Genomic DNA, 13,730 nt, shown 5'->3' with positions numbered 1-13,730 from the left:
TTGCATGACCACAAGGCACGTTTCTTAAGGTAAGACTAGCCAGGAATGTGGTCGTTGTCAGTGCTTACACGATGCAATTCAAACCGAGATTGTTGACTCATTCTGAGGTATTCATAGACGATAATCGGGTGAGGGTTAATACATCTACGCTCGATATGTTGCACGTGAACCATTCCACTAGAGCACATCCCAAACCAACACAGTAAATACTAAAATGCCCAAGTTTTCTCTAACAAAGCCAACACGTTTCCAGCCCGTGCAAAACGATCGCCGTGTCATGCATCAAGAATGTGTGCAGCTATGTCCTAGTGTCGCATCGCTGAAGTTCTAAGATGAGGCATGTGCACATTGAGCGGCTTTGGCTGTGGTCGCTGTGGTTTGGGCCGCTCCGGGCGCTTTGCAGATGCAGTCTGGCATCGCTTTCGTAATTTCACCAGAGACCCCGAATGCCCCGCCTCCATCTATCTCAGTCACACGTGAAATCCCTCCGCTCTGGCTGCATCTGCCACATTCTATTGGGTACAATCACTCTCATCGAACGTGATTCACTCGGAATGAGTCGATGTAATAAACCCTTTGCAACCAAATTTGAAATTCTATCACCCTCCCATTATGTTTGACAAAATGGCTCTCCGCCACACCGATTTGATCCTGCACCTGCGTCAAATGTTTGGTCAATGCGTTCCATCTGGGAATCCCAAGAACTTGAAGGCAAATTGTGTTGTTTATGAAGCCAATGGTAAAGAGGAAGAATTTGCTACTGGTGCCAGATGGACAAAATCAGGCCTGGACATGAAAATGAGGAGCAGGTGAAGTGGCAGAGTGAGGTGTAGACAGTTGGGTGGGGTGGGGGGCTCATGCTGTTTAGGCATGAAGGTGGAATCTGTCAGGGGCTACATCAATAGGAACCCAAACAGTACTAGATTACAAGAGACAGGGTGTGTCTGTCTGTGCATAATGGACCTACCTTGGTCATGTTTGCTTTATGATTGAGATTATTTATGTCTGTTCAAGGTATGCGGGGCATCTGTAGGAAAGGGAGGTGTGTGTGTGTGTGTGGCCTGCGGGAATCAAACATCTTTTGATGTCGCTGACACCTGTTCTCTTGCTATTTTTTTTTTTTACAGTGCCTAGAGCCCTGCAAGGAATCATGGGACCTGAAAGAAAACCAGTGCCAGGATCTATGTGAGGTATGTTTTTGTTGCCTTATTGGGTCCATCTAAAAGTAGGGCTGGCAAAGTCATCTTTGTTGTAGGCTACATGGCAGTTATGGGTTTTTTTTGGAGGTTCATTATTCAGCCTCAGGCAACATATCGTTTGAACATTGCCATTGTAATATGTGCATGTGTGTTTTTTCAGTTTTATTTACAGCAGTTGTCATCATACAATGTGGCCATGGTTAATCAACCTAAGTAATCCCAAATATTCTCTGATTTCCACCATCATCTAAATAGTCTAAGATTATTTGACGTCCTTAAATTTATCATTTAAAAATATCTATCTTAGTTTTTTCGAAATCGGGAGGGCAAATATTCCGTGAGGTCAGTACTCCTCAATCACTTTTTTGTTTTAGAGAGAGAATATTAAAACTAAATAGAAAGAATATTCAACTACTTCACCCCTTCAATCTCCCATTGACTACTAATGGGATTGTATTTGAATCAAACTTTAGTAAAACACATCATCATTGCACACAATTCCAAAACATGATGTAGCCCCAAATGGACTTAACTCATTGGCTGCCAAAGATGGCGGTAAAGGTTCAAATGAATTTTGGAAAGATTTCTCCATTAATGGCAGTGAATGAGTTAGTTTGACCAACGACACTTCATCAAAATAAAAGTGTTCACTCACCCTCCAATGTGATTGAAAGCACCGTTTTGTCCTCTTATTTGGCAGCCCCTTTTTCCCAAGAAGCACTACGAATGCCTTACAAGCTGCGAGTTCCTCAAGTCCATCGAGGGCGTGAAGCAGGGCGACTGCCCCGCCCCAGAGAAGGCCAGCGGCTTCGCGGCGGCCTGCGTGGAGAGCTGCGAGGAGGACGGAGAGTGCTCGGCCGTCAAGAAATGCTGCTCCAATGGTTGCGGACACACCTGCCAGGTCCCCAAGAACCTGTACAAAGGTAAGAAGTAATAATATTAAGTAATACATCCTATTAGTCATGCTAACTAAATAGTTTAAGTAGACTAATTCAAAGTAGCATAACCCTCAATTCACTTGTTGTTTAGCCTATTAAATGTAAGTTCACGCTCGACTCGTTTTTTTCCATCGACTGCCTCCCACGTCCGTTAGTAAAAATGCAGGTTATGTTTAATAATGACTTAATTGCCCGTAGGTGTAAAGGTGAATGTGAATGTAAATGTTTGTTTGTTTACAAATACCTCGCGGCTGAAAACTACCTTTGGGTTTATCTTGCCTCTGGTCCATCGTCAGTAGGCAAAGGCTCGAATCAGAAATATTTATCAGCTTCAAAACCAATTAAATGGTGTGCTTCCCCAACATAATCTGGAAGAAGTACTGGAAAAAAATGTTCTATACCTAATTGGATACTACGTGAAGAAAAAAGATGATTTGGAAGTGTTGTGTGTGTTGCAAGTAGTGAATTGAGCTCCTGTTGCTCTTTCAAAGCATTTTTTGCCCACAGAACTGTCACCGACTGAATGTTTTCACTTTTTTGGACAATTCTTTGCAAACTTTAGAGATGGTTATTCGTTACAATCACAGTAAATTGACAGTCTCTGCAATTCTTAGACCACCATGTCTGGAACCATCAACTGTAAACACTTTCAAAGTCACTTAGTTCATGCGTTTTACCATTCAGGTCCTTGGTTTGAAAAGCAGAAGCCATACCTAACCATGGCTACATGCCTGAATGCATTTAGTTTCTGCCATGTGATTAAGAAAGAGATCATGTTATCACGGCCGCTTTGTGGTGTAGAGGTTCACTCGCCCGACTTTGGGGTGGGAAGGCTCAGGCTCAATTCCCGCTGGTGGCGGTTCCAGAGCTGCCAACCTCCGTCGACCCCATTTCATGTGTACATTTGTCCCACTTCCGGATCAATGAGACAAATCATTCGTCAGAACATGTAACTCGGATGATTCACAATGCACTTGTGCTATCGAATTACTCCAGTTTAATGGTGCAGGTGAATCAAGATGGCAGAAGTCGTAGCATTGACGTGCAGTTCAAGGCATTTAAATTGGAAATTTGGTACTTTTCCGAAATGGTTACTTCAAAAAAAAAGCTAAGTGACAATTTTCAGGGAATTCCAGAGTTTAAGGAGGTTTTCCGAAGTTTGCTTTGCATTCCCGGGTAAACTCCTGAAATTCCAGTGTAGTTTGCAGCTCTGCGGTATGATTGGGGGTGTGTATGGTTGTTTATGTCTACGGCTGACCTGTTTTATAAAGTGACCAGTGAGTCTACATGTACAATTTATGATTTCAGTTGAATTTTAGAGTCATTTCTTTTAAACTAGGGGTTATTTTAATCATATGGTAATTTCTCATTCTGAAAATGACTGGATCATCTTGTTATTCTAGTCCAGCATATTGGTACAACTGAGTTGTTATTGGGCTGACCAAGTGAACTGTTATGCTGTGAGGTGTAAACTAAAACACCATCCCACAGCACGTTGCTGTTGTCCATTGCTCAAGGCCAACATAGCACAGCGGACAAAGAGTCCGCATCGATCTTGGAACAGCGGTTGCCATGGCCTGTTTTTCATCACACTGCGACAACAGTACACACGCGCACACAGTCGTAACAACCGGCAAGTGCACGCAATCTGGAATATGGAATCTCTCAAGAGACTGAGAACCTCTATTTGTGGATGTTTTGGCCTAAAAGGTGAACAGAAAGTTAATGTGGAAAGATGAAAAGCGAACTAACCTCGTACCATTTTAGTGACCCGGTCGATGAAAACCATCCATGGTATTTCAGGGACCTTCGCCTATGCAGTCATCGGTTCTGCATGACAGCTCGCTGTCGCCTCGGCATTTACACAGTCCTACGCCAACATTTTACCCTGGCGTTCCAGAGAAATTGCTCTTGTGGCCTCTCCGTGTCAAAGGTCTAATTAGTCGCTCATAGTTTAAAGGGTATAATTGTTTCTATGTGTGTACAAGCGGGTGCGTGTATGCGTACTCAGTCCTTGCCGTGATGATCTGTGATGCTGGAAGCTATTAGCAAACACAAGCAGAGTGAAATGGAGCATTTCCCTGGTGAGATCACTCTCAGATGTGTCCAAATGGGCTTTAGTATAGTTTAGGACGCCCAATGAGATTGGGGTTGGCAATAATTCCCATTTTGAGGCAGATAACTCAAGACCTCAGTCAAATTTAAGTGTAAATGCATGTTTTATGTTCATTGATATCATTTTTACCCCCACAAGTTGGGGTAACCCCATAATTTAGTTCTTCCTATCAGACCGGTGTTAAAAAAAATGAACCCAAACATTTACTCTATCTATATTCAGACCAGGTGGCCCGGCGGATGAGGGTTAAGCGCGTTGGCCTGGGTTCAAATCCAGGTCAGTCCTCCTGTTTGGAGTTGGCGTGTTCTCTTTGGGCCTGTGTGGGTTTTCTCTGGGTATTCCAGTTTCCTCCTATATTCCAAAAGCATGCATGGTAGGCTGGTTGGACATTCTAAAATTGCGGTATCCCCTGCCTCTGGCCCGGAGACTGCTGGGATTGGCTCCAGCACCCCCGCAACCATTGTGCAGATTAGTGGTCCAGCAAATGATTGAATGAATATGTTCAGACCTTCAACACTCACTCTTTCCCTGATTGAGATTTTCTGTATTTCTTAATGGCAGCCCGCCACAGTAATTGATTGAAGACTCAAAAACAAATGCTTTGTTTTCCCAGTCCATAGTGCAGTATAGGGTGTGGCTCTCATGAGGAAAAGTGATTTAGAAAATGGATGGCTGGATCATTAACAAACCGCTATTACGTTCCCTATTTTTGGATCGTGCACAATACATTGTTTAAAAATCGGCGGTCTACACTGATGCAACCCGAATGATCGTGTCTCATGGTAATATGACGGGGGAAAATAGAGCGTAAAATGTAAATGTCAAAATGATTAAATTGAATGATTGTAATGAAGGTTAATTAGCCTATTCACTATCCCTTCGCCTACATTGTGTTTTTCTTCCACTCATCATGATTAGTGCAGTCTTAATGACAGCTTGCGTGTTAACAGTGGAAATAATTATCGAGATGAAGACATGAATGGACGCTGTCCCCTCAATCTACCCCCCAAAATGGCGCCCTGACAGCAGGGTTACGTCACGGTGCCTGGAGTAAGCACGCAGGACCATCGAAAGACGAACGCTGTGTGATTCTTGGGCAGGAGCCCGACTCGAAAGTTATCTTTGGGAGGCGTAAAGCATCGAAAAAGTGCATTCGATACCCACCCACGTTTTGCTAGAGAAGCCAGGACGTGAGCGCAGATGTGCGCTGGTGCAGTTTCGTGTGTCTGCACCAAAACTTGGGTGACTTTGTGGGAAGATGAGCTCAGGCACAGGGGAAGGGAGGAATGCTGCGGTTAGCCAGGCGCACGTCGTGGCGAAGGAAATGTGACACGTCGGTCCGCTGGCGCACACAAACACACACAAGCCGCCGAGCTGTGAAACCGCAGTGCAATGACCCCCAGCTGTACGCATGTATGACGCTGTTATCGCAGGGGTGAAACAAAAGACTCCACATGCCGCTCTGGGGGCCCTTTCTTCATCTGCCAGCGTATTCATCCAATCCCCTTTTATGAGTTGCAATTAGATGAAATGCTGCGAGGTCAAAACTGGGTGTTGATCATGCTACCCCCCCAACAAGCCCTGCGGTAGCCTCGAGCGTGCTTTGGACGGCAGAAGTACAATATTAATGTTCAAAAGGACTTGACAGTTTATTGACGGCGTGGCCCAATCCCTATCTCATTATCGCCAAAGCCGCTTCCATCTTTGAGTTAATGGTGGCAATTCGGTATTGGATGAGCATCAGGCGAACCTTCTGCATTTAATAAAGCTCGCATTTACTGTGCACAGGCTTTGCAAGGCTGACTGCAAAGTGCAGTGATGCAAGAGAACGTCACTATGAGTGGCTAACAGACATGCTGCTAAAATATCTCAATCTTAAAGTGTAGTAATGCAAAGAATAAGTAAGTGACCTCAATATGGTGTTTTTTTGGGTGCTTGGACTGATCCCAGGTGAGAGGGAAGGTTCACAATGCAGCAAAGGTTAGCGACTTCTTCTAAACTCGGCACTACTGAGAGCTCATTTTGGTCACTGGTGGGAAAAAGTAACACCCTATTTAGCAAAATGGTGAATAAAACATGTGCATGGAGACTCGTGGTGGGGTCTTGCGACCACAACTAACGTATCATGTTGGGATCTTATTGCAGTATAATATCCAGTTTTTGCTTTCCCTTGAATGAAATCTGAAATGACACAAATAAATACATCTGTTAGCACAGTGCTTTAGATCTGGATCCTGCCTTATTATTACTCCAGAGTTTCCAAATTGCTGCAACTGCCCATTTTCCTGTCTTATGCACTGTCCCTAAGAATGAAATATAAAATGACCAAAATAAATACATAGGCTATCATAAACTGTTGCATTTTCTTAGCTTTGGGTAATTCTCACCATTATTACATCCAATCTTTGGCCCTAAGTCTCTTCTTGGATATGATGAGTATCTACTGTGACCAAAAAAAATCCAGAACCCCATATTAATATTTACATTTCTGACTCGTGCTCAATTTGGCGTGATTTTGGCGCTTTCCAATATAACATCCAAATGCCACTGACATCTTATTGACGACAATCCTTTGCTCATTATGTCTCAAGCTGTTGCTCACATCGTTTACCTAATAACGGCCAATAAGTGCTGGATAAGAATTAGGACTCCTGCTTGTAATAAAGCTAACTTTTACTGCACATGGCCTGAATACAACGATGCAACTGAACAGCTGTTAAAACACACCACCAAGCCAGTAAAATCTCAATACGTCATTGACTATATAGTTTCTACCAGGTACTTCCTACTCAACTCAGCATGTCTCTACTTCAGGGGTATCAAACTCATTTTAGTGAGAGGGTCAAATACAAGTTTGGTCTTATTTCAGAGGGACATAATGTCTGCAAATCTTGGCAGGCATGAATAATCCAATAATCCACAACTATTTTGCTAGTTGAAGAATCATTTGGGGCAGGGTGCCAAATTTATTTTTGTTGCGGGCGCATTGCATATTTGAAAGAAACATGATGTCAACAAATTTATGCAAGTCAGAAAAAATGATGTGGGAGATGAGCTATTTCCCACGAGCCTTGCCTACTTGATAACAAAAATATCTAAATATCTAGACCTATATCTATCTATATATATGTCAGTACTATAATTTACAGTCTCCACTTTGCCCGTTTGGCCCCAAGTTCAGGTCACAACTGTAACCAACATGCAGGGAAGTAAATACAGGAAACTATCATTCTCCTCAGTTGTCTGTTAATCGTTCAGACTGAAGTATTCAATACGATGTCATTATTGCAGTTGGCAGTGTAACGTTGGAAAGCTCTTGACAGCATATTGACTAACTACTCCAATCACTAGCTCATTATCACTGATCCCATCTTCGACTCCAGAGGCAGTAAATCCAGTATTGGATGAGCTTTGGTCTGATCTTCATCACTTAATGAAGCTCACACGGGAAATCCGCGGTTTCACCTCAGAGGCCGATTGCAAAGTGCAGTGACGCGAGTGAACTTTGACGTTCCCAGCTACTAAAACACAGCACTTTGGCCAAAAGTGTCACCTCACGTCTCAGTCAAGAGAAGATGCTATTGACCCGCAGTGTGAATCCAACCTATTGCAGTGAGATCATGTCTCGTTCTCAAAAGTCTGTGCTGCATTTTATGTATTTTTGAAGAGTGCTTTGCGCAAATGAATAAAACGCGACGTTAACTTGCCAACCGCTGTCTTCCGCAGGAGTCCCGCTGAAGCCCAGGAAGGAGCTGGTGTTTACTGAGCTGCTCTCGGGTCAGCTGGAGATACGCTGGTCCTCCAAGTTCAACATTTCTGTAGAACCTGTCCTCTACGTGGTGCAGCGGCGATGGAACTTTGGCATTCATCCCAGTGAAGATGACGCAACCGAGTGGGAGACCATTGCACAGGTGGGTAACTTAACAATAATACCCAAACCAACTGATACAACAAAACATCCTAGGGAGTCTCTGCTGTTGTTGTGTTACCACACTAAAATAATCCAAAATATCTACCATAAGTCATTCTCCTTTTCACTACACCCTTAAACCTTTACAAAGCATTGGCTGCCATTGACCGTGCTAGATATCCAATCCATTTTAAGGATCGCTGCCACCTCTCACAGACGAAACAGAGTGGATGTCTAATGACGCCAATGGAAGCCAAGAGTTACAATTGGCCCTGATTGTTGTACTTAAACAAGACATTATCCATTGGGGTGGTATTCGCTGAAAAATATTTTCAAAGCACCAGAGTAGGTTGCGATTTTGTATCGCTGGAAAACATTGTTCTATCTTGATTTCCAGTAGGTGTAAACCGTAAGGTGTCTCACTACTGTAGCTCACATGTACACCGAAGAGTTCAAACGATGCAGCTGTGAAAGTTCTGGGCTACGCTGACAGACGCCTCTACACAGTTGCCCATTCTTCAAAGTCACGGTGCCTTTTGAAAGTTTCCATAAGGAGAAACGCACGGATGACTGATGTGGCAGCAAACCTACACAGGGGCTCTGACCCGGCCCGAACCCTGACCCCTGCTGTTCTCCTTCTCCCCATCTGTCCCTCAGATTGCCGAGGAACGGGTCCAACTGGCCGACATCAGAGCCAGCAGATGGTACCAGTTCAGAGTGGCGGCAGTCAATGTGCACGGGACCCGCGGTTTCACTGCGCCAAGCAAACACTTCCGCTCCTCGAGAGGTGCGTATGTACATGTGCCTGCTTTTGTGTGTGTGTGGCCTGACACATTAAAGTGTCAGTTCCTGTTTGACACCAGCTGATCTCCTTTTGTGGGGCTTCAGACCCTGCAGCAGGTGCAGATTCTGGTCACACATACTATTGGTATACAAAGTTTTGCAAGTCCTTCTTTCATAAGTGTTTATTCATGTGTATATGGTATGATGAACTAAAACTATATGTGAGTGATGGTCCCTAAACTTGGCATGGAACATTTTTTTTAAATTGAGATGGGTTGACTGTCAAAGTCAAAGTTTTGTGACATTCTTCTCTCATAGACGCCAAGGTCTCCTCTATTTGGGCTTGGCCTGCAGGAAGGTTCACTGACCAATACTGGTTCTCAGGTGAACTCAGCCAAAAGTAATCAAATCACACCAACAGCCTTTCGTTGTATTTATGGCCATTTTGGGGGGAAATAAATAATCTTGAGACTACCAGCAGCTATTTCCTGCTTTCGAGGGGGCCGTATTTTGGGTTTAAATCCCATGAGGGTTTGGTGTCAAATCCTGTTTCTCAAGCAAATCTAATTTTTGGAGCCAAAAATGCCTAAAAAAGGAGCCTTTTGAGTCAGATTGACTGGCACAAAATAAAACTGTTAATTAAGTTTCCCTCTTGTCAATTAAGAAAAGAATATTTACACCAAACGCTGCCGACTCCATCTTAAACTGGTGGTTGGGTTGGACTTGTAAACAGTAAAAAATGACCATCGCTCATAAAAGTGGACCCAAAATCAAACATTAGAATATTAATTTCTCTGTTGACAATTGTGAAATAACATTTTGAGAACTGTAAAGGCATTCCCCAAATCACAGTTGAATGCCTGAAATGCTGAAGTCTGAGATATGACTCATGGATCGGAACCTTTGAATGAAACTGGCATCGGAATTTAATATAGAAACATGAATGGATTGGCTCAATCTCAATCCAAAATACATGTTTTAATTTGATAAAAATGGGATTTGGTTAGACCATTCTAAAAAATTCTGCCATGAGTCAGTGTAGCTAAATTACAGGCGGGGTTTCCCCACGCTGCTTCTTTACAGTCATGCATAAATGTAATACATCTAAATTAGAAGTGATACTTCAGCTCCCAAATGAACTTAAGTGTAGTTTTGGCTCCCTAAGAGAGTGACGTAACGTTGTGCTAGCTGTAGATCTTAGCTACAGATTAACGTCATGTCGCTGCCTAGTTGCATGAGACTAAAAGAGTTTGTTTGACATGTTGGCAAGCCTGCGCAATGAAACATTCTTAGCCCCAGATATTTCATTTAGATTAGCGTATTGGACGGCGAGTTATGATCTGATTTCTAAGGCTAAAATTTAGGAAGAATAGAATGTGACATAGGCAACTTACAATTTTTTTTCGTGACCAACAGACCTTCGAAAACATTCATTCATTAATTTTCTGAACCACTTATCATCACAAGGGTGGTGGGGTGGTGGTGGAGCCTATCCCAGGTAATTACGGGCACCAGGCAGGGGATACTGGTGGCCAGCCAATCCCAGGGCAACAAAGATGGACAACCATTCTAGCTCACACTCATATCTATGGGCAAATTTAGTGTTCAACCAGTCAACCATGCATGTTTTAGGGATGTGGGAGTACTCTGAAAAAACCCACACAAGCCCAGGGAGAAGATGCAAAGTCCACACAGGATCAAAACCTCAATCCCAGAACTGCAAGACCCACGCACTAACCCTAATTCACCCACCGCCTCCTTTGAAAACAATAATTCTATAAGTATGAACACGAGGCCAGAAAATTGCAATTTTGCATCATTTGAGTATCCTTGAGTTAGCATTGTGAAGTGATGTATTCAAAGCCTCTGTGTTGAAATCTTGACTTCCTCCAAAGACAAAGTACATATGTGTCTGCTATTACATACTGGCTGTGTATGTGTGTATATGTTGACCCCCACTGTCAATCCTTCATCATGCCTAGGTTCCCCCCAGAGTCTTGCAAATGTCTGAACACGGAACCAGGTGGGGGAAAAAAGGGAATCCTCTTGGGGGAATTGGAAGAGATCCCCAATCAGGCCAATCAGTGGTAGGACATTGATAGATTGATGGGAGCTGTCACGACTCTGATGAGTTCCCGGACATTCGGTCACAGCGTTGCTATTTACATAGCCTGCCCTGTATCATCTGATTGCAATTTTGCCTCTGCTCCACTTTTTGTTAGGGCAATTTGTACGGACGGGAGGCTTATTTGTCTTACCCCGCCAACGTTAGCTGCTATGCCGAGCCCATGTGTACGTCGAGGTTTTTAAATGCGTTTCAGGTGGGGTAGAAAAAGTCATTTTCTTACTATCCTTTGTTTTTGTGCCTGTCAAATGGCCCTTTGCTCTCTTTGATATCAGAATCAAGGAAAACTCATTCACTGCTCTCACCGCCAATGGCTGGGAATAAGTGAAATATGGTCACAAATTATTTGTAGTATTTTCCCTGTACATCAGCACCCCTGACTACTCGCGCCACCGCGATATGACACCTGTCATAACATGTCATTGCATTGTCAACGTAGGGCTAATTACTCTACACCGTGTCATAGCCGTCACCCCACAGCGTTCTGTCTACAAACGTACCCCACCTTAAATTAGACTCGCCCGAAAGAACTTCAACGGCTTAAATGTCTGCAGATGTGTTAATTTTGTCATCCCCGTGACAGCGTTTGTTGCTTCGTCCCGCAGACCCGTCAGCCCCACCGCGCCCCGCCAGCTTGCGTGTCACCAACGTAACACAGGGAGATGAAGGCCTGGTGACGGTTCGTCTGAACTGGAGTGTGCCAGAGGAACCAGACATCCCCATACATCACTACAAAGTCTTCTGGAGCTGGACCGTTCCCACTAAATCGACAATTCCGTCTAAGAAGAGGAGGAGAAAGACCACCAACGGGGTAAACACTCCCTCTTACTTTTCCGACATTATCTCACTCAGGGTCCCCTCCTTAGTATTCTCCAATGTTGCGCGCGAAACTATCAATCATGAGCAGATTGAACGATTTTGTTTGTTGTGACTCTTTCCTCAGACTGATTGAAGAACCCGTCAACCCAATTTTGCTTTGAAGAAGCAGACAGTAATTTCGATTCATACAATATTTCCACCGAAGAAACATTATTGGGTCGTTATTTACTGTACTTACGACACAGAGGCTACCAGGATACTAAAAATTACTGGAGCTGATTTATTTGTATTGGCAGCGCTTTGCGTCTGCTTCTTCTGCTTTATTACATGTAAGCATTTTAGTCACACTTACAAGTGAGGACAAATTATAAGCAGATATTTTTAGATTTTGTGAGAGGCGCATTGAGTTAAGGCTACATCGACACCAGGAACTACGATTTTGCAACGCTATGGTTCGATGAATGATGTCATTGATAAGTTTACAGTTCATTATTAAGTCAAGATAAAAATTCCATTTTCTTAGACATTCGCCCATAAAAAAACCTAACGTTCAAGCCTTTAACTAAAATAATGAAGTCATGACTTTTTATAAGCCCGAGTGTGTTTTTTGGTCCTCCTTGTACTCCACAGATGTCAAACTCTAGGGGCATGGCAAAATCTGGACTGCTGTATTATTTTGTATGCCTTCAGAATTAGGGATGTCCCAATGCAGGTTTTATGACATCCGATACAGTTTTTACGAGATATATTAATGCCAAACACAATGGCACTAGTGAATGACTAATCATATTTTTGTTTTAAATAAGGCTTATACATTGATGGTAGCTTTTTCTTACAAATATTACATACCATTCTGTTTTATGGTTAGTTTGTGAAGAGAAGTAGTCCTACTCAACAAAGGCTGCCTAGTGGTTTTATTTACCAAAACCTCAAAGCACCACAGTACTGAAAACGCACGTGATTAACCAGATCAAATACTCCAAAAACAGCCATTAAGGCCACCAATACTGAGTACAGGACATCACTATTAAAAACTAGTGTGTGGAATTAATAGATAAGTTTAGAACTTTTTTTAAAAATCTCAGGTCACTGGCTTGCTCCTAAATAGGAGCATTTTACCATTAAATGTTAACACAATACATGCTAAGTTTTAATTTACTCAACATGAGTTCAATTTACATTTTTGACAATCAACCGTATTCTTGATTGTTTTTTGTTATTGTTGCCCACAATCATGTGCTCTACACTTAAACCCGTTAACCAATTCTATTTACCAACTGGTATAGCATGTGTTTTTCATACAGTATAAATACCATAATGCAGACTCTCTACTACATTTGTGAAAGTGAGTTGGAAACTAGTGACTTTCCAGCTTTGGTATAAAGCAAATAACATCCATTCTAAATAGTGGACTTCCTATCTAACCCGCGTGTCTTCATTGATTAGGTCTTTTAAAGATCAGTTGAACATCCCCCAAATTAAAAACATCCTTCTGACATTCTTCTATTTATTGTGTTTATCACTGCAGAGGTTTTGTGCAATTTTGCCAGGCCGCATAGTTTACAGCTTTGATACTGTATTGAAGAAGAAATCGGTCTAGTAAATGAGAAGTATAAATCATGGCAATGTGCAGTATTATAGTTATTTTCTTTGACATTTATACAGCTTGCGAGATATTCACTACATTTCTGGCAAAAGCCATTTTGCTTCATTTTTTCTGGAATTCTTGCTTGCGGCTAACAAATGGACTGTGACAAACCACTTCATGAAATGTTTGCACACAATGACTCCTAACACAGTAATTTGACTTGTAATGGAAGTCTGTATTATTATAATACAT

General features: G+C 42.7%; 1 protein-coding gene and 1 long non-coding RNA gene across 3 annotated transcripts in view; one reads left to right on the top strand and one right to left on the bottom strand.

Annotated features, from left to right (window-relative positions):
- Positions 1 to 13,730, bottom strand: part of LOC144204345 (uncharacterized) — a 63,843-nt gene that overhangs the window by 10,794 nt on the left and 39,319 nt on the right. For both annotated transcript variants that reach the window (XR_013327872.1, XR_013327871.1), the window contains one exon: positions 1,855 to 2,112. This is a non-coding gene — a long non-coding RNA (uncharacterized LOC144204345). The remainder of the gene's footprint in view (positions 1 to 1,854; positions 2,113 to 13,730) is intronic.
- Positions 1 to 13,730, top strand: part of anos1 (anosmin 1) — a 64,224-nt gene that overhangs the window by 34,542 nt on the left and 15,952 nt on the right. Inside the window, exons 3-7 of the mRNA XM_077728279.1 lie at positions 1,128 to 1,190; positions 1,900 to 2,122; positions 7,980 to 8,164; positions 8,821 to 8,950; positions 11,677 to 11,882. Of these exons, the coding sequence (XP_077584405.1) occupies positions 1,128 to 1,190; positions 1,900 to 2,122; positions 7,980 to 8,164; positions 8,821 to 8,950; positions 11,677 to 11,882 (807 nt within the window). The remainder of the gene's footprint in view (positions 1 to 1,127; positions 1,191 to 1,899; positions 2,123 to 7,979; positions 8,165 to 8,820; positions 8,951 to 11,676; positions 11,883 to 13,730) is intronic.

The sequence above is a fragment of the Stigmatopora nigra genome, chromosome 11 (assembly GCF_051989575.1).
Source record: "Stigmatopora nigra isolate UIUO_SnigA chromosome 11, RoL_Snig_1.1, whole genome shotgun sequence".
NCBI classification, from domain to species: domain Eukaryota; kingdom Metazoa; phylum Chordata; class Actinopteri; order Syngnathiformes; family Syngnathidae; genus Stigmatopora; species Stigmatopora nigra.
Note: the sequence above shows the minus strand (reverse complement) of the source record. Positions and strands in the feature narration are given on the sequence as shown.